At 45.7% G+C, this 26,873-nt stretch overlaps 2 protein-coding genes across 2 annotated transcripts in view; one reads left to right on the top strand and one right to left on the bottom strand.

Annotated features, from left to right (window-relative positions):
* MICOS10 (mitochondrial contact site and cristae organizing system subunit 10) overlaps window positions 1–26,578 on the bottom strand; it is a 285,369-nt gene extending 258,791 nt beyond the window's left edge. Inside the window, exon 1 of the mRNA XM_069874464.1 lies at window positions 26,574–26,578. The gene's annotated coding sequence lies outside the window, so the exon portion shown is untranslated. The remainder of the gene's footprint in view (window positions 1–26,573) is intronic.
* Window positions 1–26,720, top strand: part of IFFO2 (intermediate filament family orphan 2) — a 50,207-nt gene extending 23,487 nt beyond the window's left edge. Inside the window, 8 exon segments of the mRNA XM_069874455.1 lie at window positions 5,999–6,059; window positions 6,494–6,589; window positions 8,798–8,938; window positions 11,080–11,222; window positions 13,832–13,952; window positions 16,677–16,766; window positions 17,756–17,886; window positions 20,216–26,720. Of these exon segments, the coding sequence (XP_069730556.1) occupies window positions 5,999–6,059; window positions 6,494–6,589; window positions 8,798–8,938; window positions 11,080–11,222; window positions 13,832–13,952; window positions 16,677–16,766; window positions 17,756–17,886; window positions 20,216–20,321 (889 nt within the window). The 3' untranslated portion in view covers window positions 20,322–26,720.
* Window positions 26,721–26,873: the final 153 nt, after the last annotated feature.

Here is a 26,873-nt window from a genome sequence, read left to right as displayed (position 1 = left end):
CAAGGACAGGCTGATAGAGTTGGGTTTTTCAGCCTGGAGAAGAGAAGGCTGTGAGGGGACCTTAGAGCAGCTTCCAGTCCTGAAAGAGGCTCCAGGAAAGCTGGGGAGGTGCTCCTGATACGGGCGTGCAGGGACAGGATGAAGGCAACGGTTTTCGTCTGAATGAGGAGAGGTTGAGATGAGAACTCGAGGAGAAATGTTTTGCTGTGAGGGTGGGGAGGCCCTGGCCCAGGTTGCCCAGAGCAGGGGTGGCTGCCCCATCCCTGGAGGGGTTCAAAGCCAAGTTGGATGGGGCTTGGAGCCCCTGATCCAGAGGGAGGTGTCCCTGCCCATGTCAGAAGGTGGAACTGGATGGGTTTTGAGGTCCCTTCTAACCCAAACCATTCCATGATTCTGTGGTTCCATGTAGGTTTCTCTGTATCTGACCAGAGAGCCTTGGACACAACGCTTTCCTATCCCAAGCCACCGCAGTGTTTCTCTTGGGCACCATGCGCTGCCCACATTTCTCTCTTGGCACATCGCAGGACGAGGCTGCAGATCCTTTTGTGTGGGAACAGAAGCTTGCACAGCTGATGGGCCGTTAAGTCAATTTGAATGAAATCAGTGTATAACAAGCAGAGTTACAAACTGTAATGTTGATAGTTATTATCGAGGTGTTGGAGAGGGGATTAGCGGGCATGTTGCTGCAGAGCCGCAGCAAGAGGCGCAGCCTGTAACTGCCGTGAGTAATGCAAAAGGATTAAATCTATGAGGCTGTGCATCTGATCAGTTGAATCTCCTTCTGGCACCGATGAGCAGGACGCCTCGCTGTTTGGAGCTCCTGTAAACAACCGATGGGTGTCAAAAGGATCCTAACACGCCAAAGAACAAGCAGTGCTGCCACATGGAAGCGGGAGCTCAAAGACGTGTCTAACCTGTGACAGCAGAGCCCAAACCCTCCAGGCAGCACCCTAGGCGGAATGACATGGTCCTGCTATAGCTTGTGTGGTTTCTTCTGTCTTCTTGCAGCTCTGGTACATCAGAGAATGCACCTTGGGTGTTTCCTCTCCAACAGATGAGCAAGACTGGGTGCATCTCATGCTGGAAATGGGATAGTGGTGTCTTAGTGTGCAAGGAAAAACAATGATACCGTTCCCTGAAGCAGCATGGACAGTCCATCCCATCCTTATGTTTATTTGCAGGAACCATTGCCTGTGCATCTTTTCATAAGCATTTTATAGTCATTGCTCAAATTAACACTTCTGTTTCCTGGACTTAAGCGCTCAGCACCTATAAGGTTTTCCTTTCTGCTACTGCTTTCATCCCAAAAAAATGATGGGAAGAAGCTCCAACAATAGTAAAAGGGAGTGAAAAGCTTCAGATTCAGCACCTGGGAGAAGGTGTGGGGAAAAACATAGAGAAGTGTTGATGTTTTCTGTTGTTCTGTTTCTGTTTGGTGGTTTTCCTTTCTGCTGACTCAGTATAAAAATGCCAGGAAGAAGGGTCTTGTCTTCCCTAAGACTTTTGCTTCTGGAAAAAATATATTGTCATTAAACGTTATTGGAGGAATATATGCTTCCTTGCAGGAGGGCTTTTTAATGAAAGAAATAGTGCAGTTGATATTGTCAGGCATCATTAACTGGTCTACTTGTGCCTTTCTGTCTCGAACAAAAACGTATTTAAAACCACAGATTTATATCTGACATATTTTGCAAGCATGTTGGTTGTTGTCTAAACAGTACCGTACTTGCATGATGGGGCAGCCACCACTGCTCTGGGCAACCTGGGCCAGGGCCTCCCCACCCTCACAGCAAAACATTTCTCCCCAAGATCTCATCTCAATCTCCCCTCTTGCAGCTGAAAATCGTTCCCCTCATCCTCTCCCTGCCCTCCCTGCTCAAGGGCCCCTCCCCAGCTTTCCTGGAGCTCCTTTCAGGACTGGAAGCTGCTCTAAGGTCTCCTTGGACTCTTCTCTAAGGCTGGACAACCTCAGCTCTCACCCTGTCCTCACAGCAGAGGTGCTCCAGCCCTTGGATCATTTCCATCCAACAGATCCGTGTCCTTCATGGATTTGGGCTGTAAATCACTATTCTGCTGAACTGTACTAAAGAGGTTTTGTGAATCTGCTCCAGGGTGCAACTCTCATCACTGCTCAGTATTCCTTACCCTGCCTTAAGAGAGAGAGCTATTTGTGTTCATTGATGCAGGTATTCAGGGAGTAGGGAAGTGTTGTGTCAACATAGACTGCTCAGTTTACTTTCATGAACATTAAGCCTTAAAAACTTAGAGACGCCTTTAAGGGACGTTATCCAATTCTTGAGGCGTCGCTGTCAGCTTCCTTCAGTGTAGGAGATGATGCTGGTATCGGTGGCCTGGCAGCTACCCTTCCACTTTCAAAGGGAAGGCAGAAGTTTGTGGTGTGACTCAGCTGTACAAGAACACTGCTTTAAGCAATGTTAATCCTGGCTGACTAGTCGTATGTTTTGTTTGTCTAATATCCTTGTAATGTCGCTATTCCCATTAAAGAAAGCCAGCATCCTTTGTTCTCCTCTGAGCTATGCAAGACATGACTGCAGAAGCAGTTTGGGGCCTGAAGCTGCAGTGACTGAATGCTGCTGGAATGCCATGTGTCACATCTGGGAAAAGGGGCTCCGATCCATAGCTTCTGCCATTCAGCCTGGCCCTTTAATTTGGGGGTGGGTGGGTGGGTGGTGGTTAGAACTCAAACATCCTCGGTAGGTGGAAAGAGAGGAAAGGACCTTGGTTCGGGCTGAAATTAATATTGCTGGTTATTTTTCTTTTAAAGAAATAACTCTACATAAAAATAATAAGAAACCCTGAAACCTGGGAGATTGAGTTGGCAATGCTTGTCATTCTGGGTCAGAAAAAAGATTTTTGGATGCAGTTGGAGATCACAGCAATCAATGCCAAGAAATCTATGTATTTGAGAGCAGCAGGAGCAGCTGGCTAGTCGATATCCTGCAGCAAACGTGGGAAGGCTGCTGGGTTCGAAGCCTACAGTGTGTGTGGCTGTTTCCCTTGGGGTCTGAAAGCCCTCCTCCTTCCTGCAACTGCCTCTTCTGTGCAGAGTTACCTGTCCACTCTGCTTAATCATGTGGAAGTGGTTAATCAGACACATTTCCCCCTTCTGTGAGATGAGGGAGCACCAGATATTTGGGCCTTTCGTCAACGTTTTTGGCTGCACGTACAAGTGGCATCACTGAGGAGCAGAGGGCATCCGCAGCCTGCTGGGACAGACCTGGGGGAGACTGTCCTCTGCTTTTAGATGGCAGCTGCAGAGAAAGATAAGGGTTCATATATAAGTTATTCTCCCAGTAATTTAGTGTGTGGAATATTGAGGACGTCAGAGCCATAGTTAGCATCCCAGTGGTATGTGGACCCCTTCCTGCTGCATGGGCTGAAGTGTGTGGTACCTTGGAGTGTGTAGCACCCAGCTGCCTTTTTAAAGTCCTCTGTGTTCCAGCAAATGCAGGATGATCACATAATGAGCAATCATTCTATTGTCTCACTTCCTTGGAAGTTTAAATGGAGAATGAATCCTCTGCTCCTTTTTTGTCCCTACCTTCCCATCCAGCTCCTTCCTCTCTTGGCTAAAAATGGTCTCATGAGGTTTGGGTGTAAGGAGAAAGCAAGATTGGAGTTTTTAGCTGTTAAGTGAGGTTAATCAGCTTGGTGGTGGGTGGGAGAAATGTGCTCTGATGTTAAGAATGTGATATTAATGGTTAGCAGGACCCTTTTTCAGTCCCTTCTGGTAGGCATGAACTTTTTGGTTAAAAAAACACCTGATTTTTTTATTGTTCCTGTAATTACAATGAAGACAGAGTTTGTGGGGTGTGTGTGTAAAATAAGTCGTCATTTTCCTCTTCTCTTCGAGACACGTTCTGGAGTTTGAGGTAAAGGAATTAGGGCTGTAAATCACTATTCTGCAAAACGCACTTCCACTGGCACAAAGTGAAGGAATGGAACTACTGGAATGTCAGCAGGATGAGGAAGGCTGAGCAGCCTTCAAGACGCATAATTTTGGCAGCCACCCAGAACGGCTGCACTGCTGCGGAGGGAAGCTAATCCTTTTTCCTAGCTTTTGGCACAGTCGGTAAAAATATGCAGATAGGTTTTCAAAAAATACGTCCCTTTCTTTTTTTCTTTTTTTTTTTTTCCAGAGTGCACTGTGGGGATGCAAATAATAGAGCAGGATAGCCTGAATACAGGCAACATTCCTTATTTCAACAGTGAAAACCTTGAGAAGCAGCATATCAATTTGTGCAGTGTCTGCTTGACTTCCATCCCTAAATGACAGCCTGCTGGCAGAAGGACCAGAAGGAATGCTGAAAGCCATGCAGCGCTCCTCCTGTAACAGAAGGAGCCCATCTTACAGATTGTGAATATATTTGGCTGCTTTAATTATTTTACCTTCTTGACTTCAATATTAAAATCTGAAAACTGGAGATACTCTTTTTATAGAAACGTACATGTAATTAGTAGTCAGAAAACAAACAGGAGTTTAAACATTTGATGACAAATGCAGATTTGAGCCTCAATATTTTACTCTGCTTGGCAGTAAATCATTGCTGGTAAAAAGATGCACGAGTACCCTGCATAAATCAAACTCCAGCTGTACAAGGGAGAATTCCCACGCTATTATGTTGGATATTCCTGCAGCACAATAGCAGGAAAGAGTGGATGTAGCCAGCATGTCATATTGGCGCTGCGCTCGTCAGAGTGGCTGCTGCCGCATTGAGATGTAACCCGTTAAGGTGCTGTGATGGTGCCTGGTGGGGAAAACTGCAATAGCGCTGCGCCTGCTGCAACTGGCCTGGCTTCCATCTCCGCTGGGCTGGAATCTGCTCAGTGAATGCAGAGGTGGATCGAGTAGCACAGCGATTACGTCTGCACACTGCAAATCAGCCGCCTCAGCAGGAATAGCCTGTAATCCGACCATCACCGGATTTCCTTGGGGATTTGAAAATAGGATGAAACAGTGCGTTTTGGTAGATTTAACCTCGCATTGTCAGGAATGCTTTGATTTAATAGATTTCTGGGCCCATGGTTTGTTGTTTTCAGTTAAACTATGAAAAGTGTTGAAGTGGCAACAGAAATGATGGTGACGGTACTGGGAGAGAACAAGGTTGCTTTTAACCATGTGGTATCCACAGCTCCTTTTCCAGGACCATAATTCCTGTTATTGCAGACTGGGCAACTCTGGTGTGGCACTAGTGCCTGTGTGGAGTGGCACATGTTTTACCTTCTCTCTCCCCTCCACCTCAAACCACATCCACGTGTATGAATGCGCGTTCTCAGCTTTGCGAAGAATCTGACTTTTTGAGGTAGCATTGGCAAAAACCAGGTTTTTGTCTTGAAAGGGTTTCAGTGCCTAAAAAGAAAGGATATTTTTACACTTAATCCAATAATGAATTTGAACATAATGATGCCTGTAGTATGAGGTTTAATTATACAGTTTATGGCTGTAATTCCTTCTGTGCTCTCCGTACTGCAGCAGCCGTGAGTGTGTACACCCTGCATTCAGGGATGCTTGTCCGAGTACTCTGCCTGCAGTTGTAGTGGTGGGAAATGAGGAAGCAGGTGGATTATTGAGGATTTTGATGTAGAAAGTGCATGAATGTATGAATTGGTTGGACCAAACAGATAATTATTGCTATGGCTGAATAACTGTAACTGTGTAACTACAGCAGTCTGCTGATTCAGATAACTTACCTTCAACTGATTCTTTTTGCACTGGACGTTTCCCAACTTATTTGCGATCAAACGTTGCACAGGAGATGGGGAAGATACTGATCTAAATGAAAGTGGATTGAGCTTTCATTCTCTCACAGACTCGGTGTTACTGGTTTGGGGGTGTACAAATGAGGGGAACCATCTGCTTCACATTTCAAGTAACTGTCATCATCCTACAGCTATCGGAAGACTTGTGGTTTGAGGGGGGAAAAAGAAATCCCTTTTCTCCATAGTTAACACTTTGCCTTCAAATTTTGTCTTTCAGATGGGAAGAGGAGCTGACAAGGAGGCTGAGTCTGGAGTCTATGGTAGAAACCTTGCGAGAGGTAAGGTTTGAGTAGCAGTGTTGCAAGGTATAGGTTTTCTCTGTAGGTTTTATGTTGCCCAGAGAAGCTGTGGCTGCCTCCATCCCTGGAGGTGTTCAAGGCCAGGTTGGATGGGGCTTTGAGAAAATGGATCCAGTGAGAGGTGGGACCTTGGCATGGCAGGGGGATGGGACTGGGTGGGTTTTGAGGTGCCTTCCAACCCAAACCATCTCATGATTCTATGAATTTGTTTAAGTGTCTTCTAGATAGAGCAGCTGACCGCTTTGCTGTGTGCTAGAGAACAGTGTTACTGCTCGGGAGGTGAAGCGGGAAGGTGCTGAAGCTCTTGACAAAGTGCCATGTGGGTGGTGATGTGCTGGATCAGCCCTGAGTGCCTTCCTTAAGTGAGGAAGCGTGTGTTGCCCTCTCACCTCCCTGTGTGCTCTCTGTTGCAGGAGGCACAGGAAGCAGAAGCTCTCCAAGAGGAGTTAAATGAAAAGATTGAGCGACTGAAAGCCGAACTTGTGGTCTTTAAGGGTCTGATGAGTGATGTAAGTACATGGGAGAGAGAGTGACCAGCTCCTGCTGCCTCCGTGAAATGTGTATGTCATGCCAATGGCTTCATTCATGACAAGGTTATGGTCCTAGTGAGTGCTGCTTTGTAGTTAGCGTTCTGGCTGCGTTATGATCTAATGCATCAGACAGATCACCCTTCCCCCTGCTTCCTGTCTGGTCTGTGCTGAGATGCATTAACTTGCTGCTTAGCCCATAACCTGGACTCTTCCCTCCCTTCCCCGTTCCCCACAGCTGGTGCTGCCGGCATTCAGATCTGCAGCCGGGGTGGGGGGAAATGTTGGAGAGCTCACGGGGGGAAATGTTGGAGAGCTCACAGGATAGGGTGAAGGGTTCATCTCCGAGCAGCACTGTGGGCTGCTAACGAGGGGCATTTTCTCTGAGTCATGCAAGGAAGTCACATTCACAAAGGAACACACTATACATGTTTCCCAGCTCCCTTTAGGAAAGGTCAGAAGACATTCACCCTCTATCACTGGTTCACATACTTGGCTTTGTTTCCAGTGCTGTTTCAACCTCATTTTTTTAAGGAAGATTTGTTTTCTCAAGAATTTCCTCCTGTCGCATTAGAAACTCACTTCCCGTCAAAGCTTTTAGGCTGTGACTGGATAATTTTCTTACATTGGGACATACTGAGTGTATGTCCTGGTGCAGCTATCCAGAAAGATAAGCCAGGTGAACACTCAGTAAGGTGCCCTTCTCTCACACTGAAGCAGTGCTGATGCCAGTTCTCCAATGAATGTGTCCTATTATGCTTATTTATTCTGTAATTGTGTGTAGAACTGCTTATATAAGCTTGCAGAACCTGCTCCCTGGTGTCAAATACATTCTCTCAGGGCCACTAGATCTGTTCATGTAAAATTCAGCAATTAGCAGGCTCTTCTTTTCGTGTTTAATTGAGGATAAGCATGCTTGGTTAGAGGCAGTGGGAAAGGGAGAAACCTGTTAAGGCTGCATCACCGTGATGGTTTTTTGGCTGAGGGAGAACTCAGTGTGGACAAAGAGGGTGGCGGTGACGGCAAACTTCCACGTGGATTGAGAACAAGTGTACTCTGGGCTTTGCAAACTTGGAAAGGGCAAGGAGAGCCAAAGGGAAGCAGTGAGAGTGCTTGTTTTGAATCCCAGTCTGTAAATATTTAGAGCAGGGAAACGCAAAATGTTGGGACCTGACCCTTGCCTTCCTGTGAATGAGAGTCGTTGGTGCTTGTTCAGTTGATAAGACTGTGTTTAGAGTGTGTCGGTGTTCAGAGATCTCTTTTTCTTGCTGTGTTTGGAAAACAAAACCCTCTAACTTATCCAAAGGTGCTTGACAGGGGTTGGAGGAGAACTCTGTCTAATAATTAAAAAAGGAAATTAAAACAAACCCCTAAAGCTTTCTTCTTGGAAAGAGGATTTGGGATTTAAGGATGCTCTGCAAAGGGTTTTGTGCTTTTCTGGTCAGAGTGGAAGCATTCCCCTGGCCATCGGAGTGGTACTTTCCAACAGAGGAAGTCTCTTCTAGGCTAGAAAATACCCTTTTTGTGGATCGGCGTTTATCCATAAGGAGCCAGCTGTCCTGAGTGGGAGTATTCCTTATAAATTATGTTTATAATTGCTGCCCAGAGGGAAAGAAGACAAAATATTTCTCATACAGAACTTTTGCTAGACTGGAAGCCAGTGAATGCCACTGAAGAGTATTTTTTGTGTCACAAGCATTCATGGATCTCTAAATCCAGACTTGATTTTACGTTTTTGTGGTACGTATGAAGTTGCTGAGTAGCCTGGATTCTGTCTTAAAAGCAACTTCTTGTTGCAGACACTATTTTTCTGTCTGAAAGGCGGGGAAGTGCTGGATGTTTACCAGGTTTTAAATTTCATTCTATTCTGCACATGTCCAACAGGGTTTTTCTCCTCCATTTTTAAAGCTTTACTGACCCTTAAGTTTCCTGTTGCCACATCTACCAGTTGTTTTGGGGTGGGAATTGGTGTTTTGGTAGCAAACCACAGTTGAAATTTTATTCAAATCAGATGTGAATGTTAATTGTTAGCTGTCTGGTCTAGATTGTCCTTGTGCTGCCTTTCCCAGAGAATGAGATGTAATATTGTTTAAGAATGATATGCCCTGGGGTTAGAGAGATACTGTGGGGTATCTCTTCTTTCCTGAACTGTATAATAATAGAAGATAATCACTGCTGTCCTTCCTGCAGCCCATGACAGACCTGGACACAAAGATTCAAGAAAAGGCCATGAAGGTGGACATGGACATCTGTCGGCGAATCGATATCACAGCCAAGCTGTGCGATGTAGCGCAGCAGCGCAACTCGGAAGACGTTTCCAAGATATTCCAGGTGATTAGGCCATGAATTTTCCATAGGGTAGGACAAGAAGTGAGGGGTCAAGAGGGAGCAGTGTTGAGGAGTGTTTTCTAGGCCTTCTCTTGAAATTTCTCTCTGTAGAAATGTTTTCTTCTTTCTCGGCCTTGAAGTGTAGCACTCTCTTGCAGTACTAAGGGCACAAAATTTAGAGCATTTAACAAAAGAAGTCTTGGGATGACCTTTGAGATGTGCTGTTAGTCTGATGATGGTCTACAATGAATCACAGAATAGTTTGGTTGAAGGTACCCCAACATCCAGTTCCACACCCTGCCATGGGCCCGGACACCTCCCACTGGATCAGGGGCTCAAAGCCCCATCCAACGTGGCCTTGAACACCTGCAGGGATGGGGCAGCCACCACTGCTCTGGGCAACGTGGGCCAGGGCCTCCCCAACCTCACAGGAAAACATTTCTTCCTAAGATCTCATCTTAATCTCCCCTCTCTCAGCTGAAAACCATTCCCCCTATTCCTATCACACCAGGCCCTTGCAAAGAAGTCCATCACCAGCTTTCTTGGAGCCTCTTTCAGTATTGGAAGCTGCTCTAAGGTCTCCTCAGAGCCTTCTCTTCTCCAGGCTGAACAACCCCAACTCTCTCAGCCTGGCCTCATATGGGAGGTGCTCCAGCCCTTGGATCATCTTCAGGAAGTTCTGGGCAAAGCAGCATTACAGGGTCTAGTTTTGCATGAATGGCTTCCTCACATAAGTTCCCCTCACAGGTGAGGGGTTTTTAGCTTGTAGAACTGTCATCTGGATGTGCTTATTTCTGGTTCAAGCTCCAAGGCCAGAAATAACGCTTCCGTGGTGGCAAGCTACAACTGCTTTGTGAGGCTAGAAACTCCAGGTGCTTTCCTTGAGCTGTTGTGTCTCCTTGGTGCTAGTAGGAAAGTAATTTAATTTGCTCCAAAAGCAAGCAGTTAACAGCTCTGCGTGGAGCAAACATGTAACTCTCAATACAGTTGGTCTTCTGTCATAACTGCAGCTTCAACTGTGATTAACCCAGCTTCCTTCTACTTGATCTAAATGTGTCTTGTTCAGTCTTTCAGCAAATCTGATGCTTTTCTGTTTAGTGGTGCCATGGAACTCGCTAAATGCTGTATAAAACCACAGTAAAAGATCCTCATGGTCTCTACTGGTTGTGCTTTTGGGCTATGGTGAAGTGGCTTAAATGTCTGATGGGTTGGGTTTTTTCCTTATATATCCTGAAAGATTCAAATCTCCTTCTCTGAGACAATTATTTATCTAGCATGTTGAGCCATTGCATTGTGCTAGTGGTTCCTTCTTGCCTGTGAGTAGGATTGCCATGTCTCTCTGCACAAAGCCCACTTTTAGTCAAGCATGCAGGGGTTAAAATGATCAACATGGAGAACAGTACTGATAAGGGACATCTTATATGCCAAGTAGAGAAAAAATGACAGTAGGATGGGAGTTGACTGTGTGTTCATGATCCTGTGGCACCATCTGTTGTGTTCGCAGTCCTCAGATGAAGAAGTGATCCTCTGCGCTCTTTGCAGGGGATTCCCTGGAGTTCTCTGCACTCTGTAACCTTCGTTTTTTGTGTGATTGTCTAGACATTCTCTTGGTGTGGTTAACCCTTCTTCTGTCAACCTGAGGACCAGTCTTCCTCTGCTGGTGGGGTGGTCATGACCCTGAAATAAAGGCTGCCTAGAAAGGCTTCCTGTCTGCCCTTTTCTGGTGGATAAATACTGGGAGCAACAGCCTGTGGTGGTGGCAGGAGAGGGAAAGTTCTGTCATTGCCCTCAAGCCTGCTGCTTGGGCTCTCCTGCAGCTTACGCTTCTCCCCTGTATCATTCTAACCTCTGCATGTTTTCTGGTAGATCCTAGAACGGTGTCAGTGAACAGACAAACATCTGTAGAGCGCTGGCAGCTTGCAGCTTGCTTTGCTCTTCGCCATTCTTGAACTGCTTCCTTGTGCTCTGTGTTTACCACTCATTAACAGATGCAATTCCTGTCTTGAATACAAGTCCCCAGCTGCCTGGGAACTGATGAACAGTGATGTTCTCTCAAACCTAATGTCTCTCCTTCTTTATTTCTGCCCTTCATGGCACAGCACCTCAGTTGAACCTTCTAGTTACTCCTCTTCTCTCCAATTAAGGTGGCTTCCAAGAAGAAAGAACGCAAGCTTACATCTGACGATGACCTCTCTGAACAGGATGGAGACAATGGCAGGTTCTCTGATGACGAAGTCAGCTGCTCTTTGAACATCACAGATGAGATGAAGCGTATGTTCAATCAGCTGTGAGTATTGTGGACAGCATGGGGAAAACTTGCTCTAGAACTCAAGTACTGAGTTATTCCTGTATGCTTTCAGAAGTACTACTTTTTTCCACTCACTGCTTGCTCCAAGTTGAACCTGAGCTGCTAGTTTGCTTCATTCTTGAAGGTTTAGTGAAGTTCAAATAAAATTAACAGAAGCTGATTTTTGTTCCTCTCTTACTTAAGGGGGACAATAGAGAATTTTAAAATATAGTATTAAAAGTAGATGTGCTTATGCTGTTGTAAGAGTAGTGAAAGGAGAAACATGCAAAAAAAGAAGTACAGAACTTAAATCTATTCTGTATGTTTTGCTGAATACTAGATTTCTAGAGTTGTGGAAAGAACCTGACTGCTGCTTGGGCTGGATGGAGCTTGGCAATCTCACTGAAAGCTCAGTTAAAAATGGATACCAACTTCTGTGGTATTTCCATGATTTCTCAGTGTGTTTTAGGCAGATGTTGGTGCTGGATCTGTCCAGAAGCTCAGTTGCAGCAGTGGATGAGTTAATAGATTCAAAGATTGTCAGTGTTGTAAGCCTTGCTTGCAAGCTCTTATCTCCTGGACTGGTAGAATTGCAATGTATTTTGCCTAAAGCTTTACCCCAAAGTGGAATGTTAGGAAGCTGTGGAAGCTGAGAAAAGACTCTGCACCTTGGTGCTACACAAAGCAGCTCAGGATGCAGTTATAGATGTGCCCTGCTCTTCTCTTCCTCCTGTTCTGGAGGTGATGGTGGCTGCCACAGCCTGGTGAGGCTTTTGAGGGTCTGTGTTGTTTCCTTTCGCCAAAACCCCAGCAAGCACTGTGGGTCTGACTTTCCTAACGTTTGAATATGGGTTTCTTCTACTAGCTTCTGCTGTGAGTGTAGAGGGAAGGATTCCCAGTGCTTTCCCACACAATGTAGGACAGTATTGAACATGTAGGAGCGCAGAAGAAATCATCTAAGAAGCATTAGCTCCTCTTCTGCTGTCAGCTGTGGCCAGAAGGTCTGTTTTCAGGGTGTAACTCTTTCTTTCTGATTGAATTTCATGTCTAGGAAGGCATGCGTTTTGCAGAAGTTGTAGGTAACTCCTCTTGTTTTAGATGTCTTTATGCCCTTATTAATATTCAGTGTAGTAAATAGAGATTTTTTTTTCCTTACCCACTGCTAGAATTCAGTGTGATAGCAGATAGCATGTGGATTCTTTAGAAAAGCAAGAGGCTAAAATTTAGTGACGAGGTTGGTAACACATTTAATTCTTAGTTTTGTTCCTAAACCTGTCCTGTGATGCTCAGTTTTTGTTGTTACTGCTAATGAAAATCTTATCTCATGGCCCTGTTATGTATGGCATAAAGTGAGGAAGGAATCTAGTGATACGTTCACATTGGGTTGATACAGAACAGTGTTTGTGGCTTATTTGGAGATGGTGCGTTCCTAGGGGCGGTTGGGTTTGGGGGCTTTGTGGAATAGAAAATAATGGCTTATAAATAGCCAAAGAGCTCATCTCAGAAACAAAGCAACTTACATTTTATCCATAATGAACTTAATCTTTAGGTGTCTACAAGTAAAAAGCCAAAATGGAAATGGCTTTGAACACTGTGTGTGTCTCGGGAAGCCACGGTTGATACTGGGAGCCGTTGTGCTCTTGCAAGGAGAAACTAGTTTGAAGAAATTGAATTGCAAAAGGCACGGTCATGTATGTCCAAGTTTATTGGGTTTTTCTTGAATGATTTTTTAAAGCCCTGCTGAGTACAGACAGACAGCCTTTTGCCAAGCTCTGCAGCAGAAAGAAAGACAGTGTTTGCCTCGGCTTCCTGACAGAGATGTTATCTGCTCAAAAGGAAATGAGCTAAAGTAACAAAAATGCATTGGGCTGCTGCTGGGAGCACTGTCAGGTTTTGGTCAGGCCTCCTTAACGAGTCTGAGAAGCAGCTACTGGTGTTGCCTTCGGCTGCTGTTCAAGCCAGAAGGGCTTCTGAAACTTTCCTTTATTGCATAACTGTCCAGACTAATGGGGCTTAACCAAACAACGGTGTTAAAGGCCACTCTTGCCACTGTTTGTTCTCACTTTTAAGTGGCTGTAGGATTATCTTTCTTGTCCAAGTCAACAATGACTATTTCTGCTCACCTGCACATCATTTTGGGACTCAGTTTTATCATAGTCGCTACTTTTGAGAATAATGTTTTTAAGTGCTGCAAGGAAAATGTTGGCTGAACTTCAGTGTAAAAGTCAGTAGGGAGTTTTCTCCTGGCTGTTTCTTGTAAAACTCCTCCAACTGTGTTTGGGCTTATTTTCCCCTGTATAAAAATAGGATTTTAAACCATTTGTGTGGCTTTGCAAACAGGGGACACTGATGTGCAGCACCACCTGGAGGGCAGAGCCAGGACTGTGTGCTGGAGCTGGAATGCGAACAAGGCTCTTTTATTCTGCTTTGGGGTGGCAGAGAGCCCAGGAGCAAGGGACTTGGGCAGTGGTGAAGCCTGTTTGTAAAAACTGTGGGGATTTTCAGTTGCTGGACTGTCTCCTTCATTCAGCTCTCAGCCCCTTTTTTCAGGGTGATTAATTGAAGAACTGGAGTAGTTGTCATTAATGCTGCTTCTGTTGTCTTTACAGTCGTGAGACATTCGATTTTGATGATGACTGTGATAGTTTAACGTGGGAGGAGAATGAGGAAACGTTGCTGCTTTGGGAAGACTTCACAAACTGCAACCCTTCGATTGACCTCCAGGGAGAGGTGAGTTCATGTCCATCGTTTTCTCACTGTTCTTTGAGAAGCTGTGCCCTCAATCCGCTCTTTTAGCCTTTTGATATTTGACTGGCGATCTAGTTTGCCACACAAACTTGCTTTGATTTTCAGATCCTCTTAGTGGATGTGGATATGTCTGACCTGAGGTTTTGGTGAAGTGAGTGCTGATCTCTTCTTCTAAGTAACAAGGGATAGGATGAGAGGACATGGCCTCAGGTTGCACCGACGAAGGTTTAGATTGGATATTAGGAAAAATTTCTTCACTGAAAGAGTGGTGACGCCCTGGCAGAGGCTGCCCAGGGCAGTAGTGGAGTCCCCATCCCTGGAGGGGTTCAAAAACCATGGGGCCGTGGCACCTGGGGATGTGGTTCAGCAGGCCTGGTGGGGTTGTGCTGATGGTTGGACTGGATGAGCTTAGAGGTTTTTTCCAGCCTTAATGATTCTATGATTTTATGCTTCTATGATTAGTGCTTTGTCTCTATTGATGCTTTTCAGTCAGTGCAATCAGTTTACTCGCTCAACTTCATTTCTCTTGCTCCTTCAGTCTGAGTAATTAAAAGTATTAAGTGAGTGTCACTGTTACAGGGGCATCACACAATGTCACCCTCAGTAATTGTTTATCCAAAGCCGTGTGTCTTCCCTGCTAGCATCTCACTTTCTCTGTAGATTGTCATTCACACTGTAATTGTCAAAATAGTGCACGAAGTGTGTGGGGTGATATTGCACAGTTATTCTAGTGAGGGAAAAATAAACTCAGTATGGTCTGTGAAAGGTGGTAAAGCACATCCAGCCCATTGCAAACAAAGAGGCTGTGGCTGCAGTAAGGCCCCAGGGATCTTCTGAACCTGTGAATCTTGTGCTTCCATCTTGTCAGTCAATAGGAATCTCCTGGTGTTGGTGGATAATAAACAGCTTGCTTTTAATCCTTAAGATCCTAGGCAAAGTAAGCTAACAGCTGCACGCTGCCTCGTTTGGTGACTCCTGAGCCTGAAGAGAGATAGAAATGGCAAGGCTGGCTTTGTGTTCCTAGTCTTAAATGTGATGCTATTATTTCATTCCCAAGTAGCAGGACAGCAGTAGGTAAGAAATAATCCTGCCTTCGTCCATCATCACTGTAGTGCAAGATGCTGAGGCAGCAGTCTCCTGAATATTGTCTTGCAGTGACTGCCAGGGGCGGGTGAATTTACGTCTCCCCAGCCGTGTATCATCTGGCGTACTCTGAAACTGCAGAGATTACTCCGAAGTGCTGGGCCTGCAGAAAGCAGCGTACTTAGCTACGCGTCGTCTTTTGAGCAGGGAGAGTGGCAGAGTGATAATGTGCAGCCATGTGCTGGAATTAGCGACAGCTTTATTTGCATATACCCATGTGTGCGTGCATAAGCGCAGCTATCAGAGGAATATTGCCGAACTCAGACCTTCCGTGCGAAAACTCTAAAGGTTTTAAGAAGCTTAAATCCTTCTAAATGAAAATTATACAAGGAAAGGGTAGATTTGTCTTGTAGATGGAGATTCAGCATAAAGACTGCTCTGTCTGTGCCTGGTCTTTAACACAGTGTTTTACATGCTTCAATCTTCCTTCCTCTGGCTTTATTCCTTTCAAGTTCTTACTTGGTGCTCTAGCCACCTTCTTTTAAGACCTTCTTCCTTAAAGCGCTTCTGCATATAAAAGGATAAGTGGAGTGGTTCTTGTGACTGTAGGCTGGATAGCCTGACGCCGATACCAGCTACGATCCAGATGTGGCCAGAGGATGGAAATATAATCAATGTTCATCAGTGCAGTTGCACTAAATTGATGATTTTTTTTTTGCTGGAAAAGAGAAGCAGATAATAACATGGTTGGAAGAGCAATGACATTATTTTAGTCTTTGTGACAGCATAAAATTGTGCTGTGCTTTGTAGCCCAGACTGTATTGAGGCAAAGCCATGACGATACAGGAGCTGTTGTCTGCCTTCGGGACAAGAGGTTGCCCAGGGAAATCATGGCTGCCCCATCCCTGGAGGGGTTCAAGGCCAGGTTGGATAGGACTTGGAGCAACCTGATTCAGTGGGAGGTGTCCCTGCCCATGGCAGGGGGGGTTGGAATTAGATGATTTTTAAGGTCCCTTCCAACTCAAACCATTCTGTGATTTTATGTGTTCTTACGTGTGATGTTTTCACAGGTAGTGTCTGAGTGAGCTTGCTTTGTCTAGCAGTTAAATATCTCAGTAGGAATCAATGTGGGCAGAGTGTAGTGAGGTAGTGGAGGCTGAAAGGACCTGAGAGTAACGATATGTAATTGGAAAATGAGAATTCCAGTGCAGAGCTATAAGTAATGGTGTGGTCAGTGCAAGGAAAATATCAAGTTTCATGGCTGGAGATTATAATTAATCTGTCTAGGTGTGATCAGACTGTGAATGGTTTAGGGAAATCCATGGGTTTGGATCCTCAGCATGCATCGAGTATCTGTGTTGAACTGCTGGAGCCTTGGTCTGTAGGTTCCATGATCACAGACTTTATTTTAGTGTGTGCAAAGCCACGGTCATGGTACAGAATTGTGTTCCCTCATTTTAAGCAGCAGACTGTTCCTTGCTGATGTAAAAATGTGTTAAAACAATCTGCGTGAAAAAGTGTAACAACCTGCGTTTCTGAGTGAGGCTACGTTAGATAATCTCCTGTCTGTTACTGAATTCTGTGTTAGTCTCATGCTAATTCTTTGTGTCCTTTCCGCTGCAGGAGGAAAACCTGGGAAACTTGATCCATGAAACTGAGTCCTTCTTTAAAACGAGAGACAAGGAATACCAAGAAACGATAGGGCAGATAGAGGTAAGGAAGTTGACAGTAGGAATTGTTTCTAATGGATGAAAACACCCATTCTGTTCTGATCCGGTAGGCTTTTACACCCCTGGAGGAAAGCTAGAACAGCTGTAGATTGAAGAACACAAAGGTGTTTTCCTTTGACATACCCTTGGGGTCTTCCGAATACCATTCTCTATCCAGCACTGTTATTGAGGAAGCGGAAACCTGCAGCTGGTGGAGAGACAACCTTCGTAATAGAGAGAATAAAATACACTATTCTTTTTCCCCTATTTCTCTTGCACATCGAGTGTCACACTGGGAAATGCTTTGCAGGACGTGGCCTCAGAGGCTGACAGCCACACCAGCTGGAGCTTCTCAAAAACTCTGCTCTGTATAGAATGTGCTTTCTTTAGAATCATGGAATGGTTTAAGTTGGAAAGGACCTCAAAGCCCATCGGTTCCAGCCCCCTGCCATGGGCAGGGACACCTCCCACTGGATCAGGGGCTCCAAGCCCCAACCAGCCTGGCCTTGAACACCTCCAGGAATGGGGCAGCTGCTGCTCTGAGCAACCTGGGCCAGGACCTCCCCCACCCTCACTGCAAAACATTTCTCCCTAAGATCTCATCTCAGTCTCCCCTCTTTCAGCTGAAAACTGTTCCCTCTCATCCTATCTCTGCACTTCTTGAACATGTGCTCCTCCCCAGCTTTCCTGGAGCCTCTTTCAGTTCCGGAAGGATTAATTTCTTACTGCATGTTGACAAACAAGATGCCAAGCACCAGAAAAAAAACTGTGAGGGCTGTTTAAAACCAATGTTGAGCTCTGACTAAAATACACTGGATAAGCTGATGAGTATGTTGGCAGTACCAGCCCCTACGGTTCAGCGTCTGTTGTGTGGGGGTTTCAGGGTGGCTGTGGGCAGCGTTAGCATCCCCACCAGTAAGGAAGGTTGAGCGATGCTGGGAGAAGTTGCCAGCAGCTCACTTGAGGCTGATCATTTTCTCTTGTTTCCTACAGCTGGAATTGGCCACGGCCAAAAGTGACATGAATCGCCACCTTCATGAATATATGGAAATGTGTAGCATGAAAAGGGGCCTGGATGTACAAATGGAAACCTGCCGTAGGCTTATCAAAGGCTCAGCTGCCAGGTAAGAAGAGATTGCTGTTTTGCCCAGGGGTGCTACACAACTTCGTTTCACTCTTGGTTTTGCCATGTTGTTTTAAAGGCAATAGAATCATTTTGTCCTAAAGCTTTGTCCTTTAGATAATCTTGTTTTCCTCAGGGTCAAATATCAGCCTTAAAAGGAGTCCCGTAACAGCACACAGGTTCCTGTGCACGGCAACGCTTTTGATGACTCAATGCCTGTTGGTAAAAGTAGGGATCTTGATCTTGGATGGATGTTTAATCTTAATGTTATAGATCTGGAGCTCTTAATCCAATACCCAGATTATATCTTGACTGTGATCTTACATGAAGAACGTGAGGTTTCATCTTCTCATGTGTTAAGAACCATAAACTACAAGGGATTTTTCTTCTCCCTTGCTGGCCCCCAGTACGCATCCTGTCCTAAACAAATAAGAGGAGGAACTTTAGAGTTTTCAAGACTGTATGTAGTGTGGATGAGGAGAGGCTCTGTAGGATGCTCTTTGGACTTGGTTTACAGATGGGGAAATGGAAATGCAGGGCAGCTTTTATGCCTGTATAGGAGATGGCAGACATGGGGTGGCAGCACACCAGATGCTTAAGTTTATTGCTGATATTTACTGTAAACCCAAAGTTAATGTTAAGAAAAGATATTGCCCAGAGAAGTTGTGGCTGCAGCATCCCTGGAGGTGTTCAAGGCCAGGTTGGATGGGGCTTGAAGAAACCTGATGCAGTGGGAGGTGTCCCTGCCCATGGCAAGAGGTGGAACTGGATGGGCTTTGAGGTCTGTGTGTACATACCCAGGGCCTAGAAGAGCAGAAGAGAGCTCCCATGATCCAAGAGGAAGTAGTTAGAGACTTGCTTGCCCAATTAGACACCTACAAGTCTATGGGGCCAGATGGGATCCACTCAAGGGTATTGAAGGAGCTGGTGGATGTGCTGGCCAAACCTCTTTCCATCATTTTCCAACAGTCCTGGCTGACTGGGGAAGTCCCACTGGACTGGAGGCTGATGTGCCCATCTGCAAGAAGGGTCACAGGGAGGATCCAGGGAACTACAGGCCTGTCAGTCTGACCTCAGTGCCAGGGAAAGTCATGGAGCAGGAGATCTTGAGTGCTATCGTGAAGCACATGCAAGAGAACCGGGTGATCAGGCCCAGTCAACACGGGTTCACAGAAGGCAGGTCTTGCCAGACTAACCTGGTCACCTTCTATGACCAAGTGACTCACCTGTTGAATGAGGAAAAGGCTGTGGATGTATCTTCTCAGACTTCAGTAAAGCCTTTGACACAGTTTCTCCCAGCATTCTGCTTCGGAAACTGTCAGCCTCTGGCCTGGCCAGGCGCACACTCTCCTGGGTGGAAAACTGGTTGGCTGGAGGGCCCAGAGAGTGGTGGGAAATGGTGTGAAATCCAGCTGGAGGCCAGTTGCAAGTGGACCTGGATGAGGGGATCGAATGCACCCTAAGTAAGTTTGTGGATGACACTAAACTGGGTGGAAGTGTGGATCTGCTGGAGGAAGAAGTCTGGCTGGAAAGCTGCCTGGAGGAGAAGGACCTGGGGGTGTTGATTGAGCCAGCAGTGGCCCAGGTGGCCAAGAAGGCCAATGGCATCTTGGCTTGGATCAGACACGGCGTGACCAGCAGGGCCAGGGAGGTTCTTCTTCCTCTGGACTCGGCCCTGGTGAGACCGCTCCTCGAATCCTGGGGTCAGCTCTGGGCCCCTCACCACAAGAAGGATGTTGAGGCTCTGGAGCGAGTCCAGAGAAGAGCAACGAAGCTGGTGAGGGAGCTGGAGAAGAAGAGGAGCGGCTGAGAGAGCTGGAGGTGTTTAGCCTGGAGAAGAGGAGGCTGAGGGGAGACCTCATTGCTTTCTACACCTACCTGAAAGGAAGTTGTGAGAGGAGGGAGCTGGGCTCTTCTCCCAAGGGACAGGGAACAGGACGAGAGGGAATGGCCTCAAGCTCCACCAGGGAAGGTTCTGGCTGGATATTAGGAAAAAACTTTTCACAGAAAGGGTCATTGGGCACTGGAACAGGCTGCCCAGGGAGGTGGTTGAGTCCCCATCCCTGGAGGTGTTTAAGGGACGGGTGGATGAGGTGCTGAGGGACATGGTTTAGTGGTTGATAGGACTGGTTGGACTCTGTGATCCAAGAGGTCTTTTCTAACCTAATGGTTCTGTGATTCTGACCCTTTCAACCCAAACCATTCCTGGATTCTGTGATACTTTAAATTGTTTTGGGAAGTGAAAATGAACATGTTCTTTAAAGGTTTCTTTTTTTTCTTCAGTCAATGATATTTATTTTTTAATCTAAACCCTTTGAATTTTTCTGCAGAAATTCTCCATCTCCCAGCTCTGTAGCCAGCAGTGACTCAGGAAACACAGATGACATTCAGGATGAGTTGGACAGAGAGACGGACGTGGAGCCCATGGTCAGCTGATACGCAGTTGAAGCATTCCAGTGAAAGGGAAGAAACAAGAAAAGATTAAAAATCAATTCATGGGGGGAAAGGAAAAGACTTGTAAGCCCTTGCACAGGGTTTCTAAGGACTCATTCCTACACGCATACCCTCCCCACCCAAGGATTGGTGCTGTAAATTTCTATTGTTACACAAATTGTGAACGCAGAGTCCTGTAAGAAAACATGGTGTTTTAATTGTGCCTTTGCCCCAAGCTGAGCCACTTTGAGCTCCAGTGGAATATTAATAGCAGGTGTTTTTATAAAAGAAAAATATTATTTAAAACAAACAACCTGATAGCAGCAGAGAATGGTGCTGCAAAGGCTCCGGTTTTATTGAACTGATGCACTGATTGGCAAAGGGAACGCTGGCAAAAGGAGAAGCGAACCCAAGGCAATTCTGGTACAATTACCAATGTCTGGCACAAAAAGGGATGCCTCCAAATTGAACCGTAACCATGTAAAAATAATAGTGGGTTTAGAGACAGCTTTTAGGATTAAGCAGTTCTGCAATATTAAAAAGGAACGTCTTCGTTCCGTCTTTCCAGGAGAAGGAGCCTTTGAGGCTTGTGCATCTTTCTGCTGGGATCAGGTGGGAGCTCGGTGGTGAAGCGGGTGGACAAAGGGGGGCAGGGTGGGGGGACCATCACTGATAACACTACTATGCAAAAACAAAAAGCTCGCCTTATTTATATGGAATGTTTGGTCCCTGCTGGGCTGCGGTTATCTCTTGGGAAAGGAAAGCTAAAACCACATTTGCACACGTTAGTTACCTGTAGAGCTTCTTTTGAGGAGGAACGTGGTATCACGATGCCTTTGTTTCCAGGGATTGGGTTAAGAGGGGAATCAGCCCTTCAGTTCCCACGGTGTTCTGGGTTTTTTTTTTTCAGGAATTATTTGTTTTTAAACCATAGTGTTTGCAGATTTTACTTTGCTGACAGGGCGGGAACTCCATTTTATGCTGCTTTCGTGACGTTTCAAGCGGGATGGTTGAAGCGTTGGGATAAACTGACATGTGGTGGTGTAGACGTAGGCTGGAGACATGACACTGGGAGAGTTCTAACCACTATTTTTCAAAAAAGCTGAACATGGGAAAACGCTGTAATCCTTTTTCAGGTGTAGTAACATGAATCCCAACCTACTGCTGCCCTAGAATTAGGAAAGAGCAGCCACGTGCTTTCTCTGTGAGAAATTGGGAAGACCTAGTTTTGTTGATCCTTTTTGCAGGAGAAAGCAGCACCAAAAGTCAGATCTCTTGGTGGTACCTGAGGGAACTCTGGGATCATCAAGCTGTTCATGGTTATTCATGGGAACTGTAGCACCTCAGCCAGGTAAAAACAGGGTAAAAACCTCAGCCAATAATGTTTCGTTGGTTTTGTAGACCAAGCCTGAAAGTGTAGTTAATGCTGCCTAAAGGTAACTTTAGTTAAATAGCAGTTGCAAGACTTAGAGTAAATACCAAATATGTTCTTTTTCCTGCCAGGAAGCTTAGGAACTGCTGTGTAGATGCAGTGCTAGGACTGGACAAGGAAATTCCCAATTAAAGCACCCTCTCAGTGTTATGTAAAGGTGAGCTGGCCACTCTTTTCAGCTTCCTGAGTATTCTTTCCAAGCCTCTCTTGTGTATCGATCTGGAACCAGTGGGATTGCACCGTAAGCATTTAGCCAGCATAGAACAGTGTTGCTTTTTCCAAAAAGAGCACGAGTGTCTTGACAAGGGATGCATTCCAGGGTGGAAATGCCTCTCCATCTTGTGCAGCTGAGCAGAGGGGCAGGACCGCAGAGGGCGCTGGCACTGTAAGTGCAGAAATCTCTTCTCAGTTGGAGTCTCCTATGGTGCTGCTGGGAGTTCCGTCGCTGTTTGGATCCATCTCCTGCTGGGACGCGTTGGTGCTTTTAAGCCACGTGAAGCAAACGGGCTCCCTGCGTTTTTTAGAGTGGGGAGTAGTGCCAGGATGATCCATCTGGATCCACAGTGTGGAGCCATGGTCCATAATTCATGGCTTCTATCCAAGAAAATAGATCCAAGGATGTTCTTGTGGTTTCCTTACTGACTGAAATACTCAGTGCAGTTATAGAGTAGCCAGCAGCTTCTTGGATCCTGGGGTGTGGGCTAGGGGCTTTTCCAAAGCCTGTTTCGCCATGTAAATGTAGATAACTTCTGGCTGGAAAAGAAACCTTATTCCAAAGTGCGCACTCCTGCTATTTCTTAGGTGGCCAAAGTGGTAATGCCATATTCGCTAGGGATTCAAGCTAGGGGTGGGTGGGAGGGAACAAGAGATGGGGTATTTTTTGAGGGGGCTAGGACTGCATGTTTTCAATAAAGTACTCTAAAGGTTTTCAAGCCTGTATGAACTTCAGCTGCTAATATGTGGTTTCTCACCAGGCTGAGAAACTGTCTGCCAAAGCTGAATGTCTGTAACGCTTTAGTGACTTTGGTGGAGGCATTGTTAAGCAATCGACTTGCACAGTGAATCAGCCCCGTCGGAGGCTGTTGTGCAGCTCTCCTCAGTTAGAAAGTGCTCTTTGGTACTGGAGAAGTTGAGCAATTCTAACGGCTGTCTGGCTTCGCCACTGGTCTTTTGATTTTCCTTTCAAACTCAGTGTCCTAGTAGGGAAAAGGCTGAGTGTTCTTGAAACCAGTAGCTGAAATGTTGAGGGTAAGGAAGAGTATCCTCAGTTTGACAGCGAGAGCCAAGTGAGGAGGCAGAAATTCAGCTGCTGAACAAGGTAGCTGTAACCTGCAGTTCCTCTCATAGCCATAATTCTGAGGAGCATCTGTATTTGTTGGTAAATGTAAGGGGGTCTGTAGTAGCGGGTATAGGAATCACGTGTACAGTGGTGATGTGTATGACAGTGACTTGCCATGGTGGTTGGTGTCTACTTCTTATGACCATATGTAATCCATTTTTAAAGAAGAAAAGGTGTTTTCATACTTGGGAGTGGGGTTTTGCTTTCATTTAGGCTGTTTAGGACTAGGTGGATCCACCTCTCGGGAGTTGGGAGGGTTGGTCCTCGGTAGTTTCCCTCGGAGGTCGTTGGTGTGGTCTCAAGCGATACTGCTGATGTAGCCGACAGTGGTTCTGCCCTGGCGGCTGTAACCGCTCTGTGGAAACCGGATCAAAAGCTTGCCAGAAACAAACAGTGACAATGCTGGAAATGATTTTGATGACCTCTTTCTTTTTCCTTTGTAAAGCTGTAAATACTTTATTTTTGTTTTCTATTCTTAAAGCGGTGTCATATTGACACTTTTTTAGACTTCAAATCAGAAAATCCTCCTCATTCTTTCTCATTTTTTAAAAGGGGAATTTCAAGGAAGCAAATTTTTTTTGCTTGTTAGTGGTGTAACGAGATCAAATTCCTAAAATGGGTTTGTACAAAAAAAAAAAAATGTTTTCAGTAAACAAACAGCAGTTGCTTTTGTGGATGCATGTTCAAAAATGTCCAAAGAATAACGTGGTAAAACCATTTTTTCAAAGGCTTAGTGATTAGTTCACACAAGGGGGGAAAAAGCAAAATTCTTTAAAAACAAATGAAGTGTCAGAGTGGGGAATGTAATGAAACTCATCTAAGCTAAATGTGTAATCTATTTATAAAAACACAGTATATATTCTATTTTTATTAGGGGTTTTTAAAGTGCAAACAGAATTCTGTTGGCCAACGCAATTATTCCTGTGTAAAGCATCCTTTGCTCTGATGGAATTCCAAATTCTCCAATAGTTTGAAGCGACAGCATGGAAATATCCGACAGGTACGGCTGTGAGCACTCACTAGCACTTCCTCGGAGAGAGAGGGAAAGCCAAGTAGGTGAACAGCTCGTCTGCAACTGCAGAATTATTGCTGTTTCCTCTGGTTTTTATCTTTCCCTGATTCCCACGCATTCTTGTCCCCCTAAATACCCAGGAGATTGCAGCGCCAGGTGCCCCAGAGTGGGCTTTGTGTTTTACCTGGTTGGAATCTGAACTGTTTGTCTACACCAGTATAAACTGGGATTAATTTGATGAAACAAAATACAGAATCATGACTGAATATAGATCTAAAATTGCTGATTTGAGATTTAATTTTTTTTTGCATAAGCATTCCTGCCAGCACAAATACACGTGGGGTCATCACTCCGAGGCTGGCTGAGGAAAGCCACGGCGGGCGGTGGGTCCTCACAGCCATGCCGCAGCGCCACGCTCTCGGGAAAGCAGCTATTTCCTTCTGTTTCCCTTGGCTCTGGAAAAACAGGGAAGGATGTTTGTGTTGGAGCGTGCAAGGAGGAGAATTGCAATACTGGGAAGTCTCTGATGGTGAGAGACTCTGAGAGTGCTTAATTTTAGAATCACAGAATTGCTTACCACTGGGGGCCTATAAGAAAGAAAGGGAAGGACTTGTTACAAAGGCCTGGAGTGACAGGAGAGAGGGGGATGTCAGTTTTAAATTGGAAAGGAGAAGATTTAGATTGGACATTAGGAAAAAATTCTTCATGATGATGGTGAGGAGGCCCTGGCGCAGGTTGCCCAGAGCAGTGGTGGCTGCCCCATCCCTGGAGAGGTTCAAGGCCAGGTTGGATGAGGTTTTGAGCCCCTTGATCCAGTGGGAGGTGTCCCTGCTCATGGCAAGGGGTTGGAAGTGGATGGGCTTTGAGGTCCCTTCCAACCCAGAGGAAGGGTTCAATCACAGAGTCCAGCTACTGTCCACTAATAAACCAGAGCAGAATGTTTAAAGCATGCTTTATAACAGCAAAATTAAGAAATGGTAGTGCTTCCGTGGTGTGATAATACCGTGACAAGGATTTTCCACACGTTGCTGCAGGACTTCTGGTTTTATTTGTTTGCACTGGTCCAGGACTTGGTTCCAGGGAAGACACAGGTTTTAGAAATCTTTCATCTAAATGCTTGATTTTTAAGCTTTGGATAGAATGTAACTTCTATCAGTTTGCCTTTGAAATGAGAAAAGAAATGGCCACTTGTGGCAGCACTTCACATCCTTGTGTTAATAACGCTGGGTTCGGAGGTGGACTCGAAACAGCACCTGCCAAACCCTCATTGCCATCCTGTTTCCAGAGAGGGGAGCATGGAAGGCTGGAACCCAAGTCTTTGGCAGAGAAGAGAAGAAACGCTTGGTTATTTCTATTTGTCTGATTTTGTGTGTAGTTCAGTGTCTGCTGACCCTTCCGCATTGCGGGAGCCTTTCAAAGCTTCTCTTTTGAAGAAGCAATGAATCGGGTATCTGATGAGTCTAGAAATGATGATTCCCTCCTAATTTGAGGCACTCAAACAGTGAAGCACATCAGTAAGCAAAGGTGGTGCCTGTAGGTCTGGCTGGCCCTGTCTGTGGAAGAAATCATGATGCTGATGCTTAGAACAAACCCTGGGGTGGCCTCAAACCAGTGTTACCTCCCCGACAGAACATCCCCATCCCACCATGCCCCAAACCCTGCGCCTGTGGTTTGTTCACTGCCCAGAGTGACAATCCCGGCACAGATTTAATCTGAAATCCTAAAATTCTTTTCATATTAGAGAGGGCTGAGGATGAGGAAAAGTCTGGTCACCAGCCACACTTTCTGTGTAACGTGGCTTCACTGAGGCACACGCAATTCAGTCCTTGAAACGCCTTATCTGTGGCTAAAGTGTACGTAGCTAAGTTCTGCCAAAAATGATTATTTATTATTTAATGTGTTTAAGTGGAGGGTATCGATGACTCTGTCCCCATGCTGTGTCACTTCTTGTCAGTTCCTCTTAGGTCACATAAGAATTTCTTTTATACACCTTCTAACAGAGTACTGATCAGTGTGGAAATGAACTGTTTACCATACTGTTGTAAATATTGTGCTTTATATTCTGTATATTAGCTTCTTTTAAAGAAAAAGACTGAACTGATGATGCTATTTGATCTCTGGTGAGGAAAGGATGAAGGATGGACCAGCTCCCAAGCTTGCTCTGGAGTCAAGATGGAAATCGATTTCCTCTGTGGCGGGAAGGCTGCGCTGGGAATTTGCAAGCAGACCAAGAAGTGGTGGACTTCAAACCATCAAAGCCTATGGATACCTAATCTACTTTAGCAGTGGCACCAAGAAACACCCACAGCCAGAGCCAGACGCGTTCACACTCCTCTGAGTTCCAGTGGATTATCTCCATTTTCCTTTTTTTAGTGCCAAAACCACCTCCACTGACCTGTTCCAGGTCTGCTCTTCAGGTCCCTGTACATCTGGCCTCCCATTCCGCGTCTATCCGTCCATTCTAGGCTGTGCTGCCCCTTCGCAGCGGGTTCATCCTTTGGTGCTCGACCCATTGGCTTCTCAATGAAAAGGGAGCTGGGAGCTTGGCAATGAAAACGGGTCACAGTCCTTCTCTGGTTACAAGGAAGAAAATCCTATAAAATAAATACTGAACTCCTGGTTGATGGCTGTGGGTGTTAAATCCAGGGTTGCAAAGCGGCTTTTGGGGCAGAAAATGCTCGTGCCCTTGGATCTTAAGGGATACGGGGGAACCTCACGCTCTCCCTGGACCCCAGCTGTGACTTGGGTCCACCTGCCACTCCTGAAGTACTG

The sequence above is a fragment of the Phaenicophaeus curvirostris genome, chromosome 22, assembly GCF_032191515.1.
Source record: "Phaenicophaeus curvirostris isolate KB17595 chromosome 22, BPBGC_Pcur_1.0, whole genome shotgun sequence".
NCBI classification, from domain to species: Eukaryota; Metazoa; Chordata; class Aves; order Cuculiformes; family Cuculidae; genus Phaenicophaeus; species Phaenicophaeus curvirostris.
Note: the sequence above shows the minus strand (reverse complement) of the source record. Positions and strands in the feature narration are given on the sequence as shown.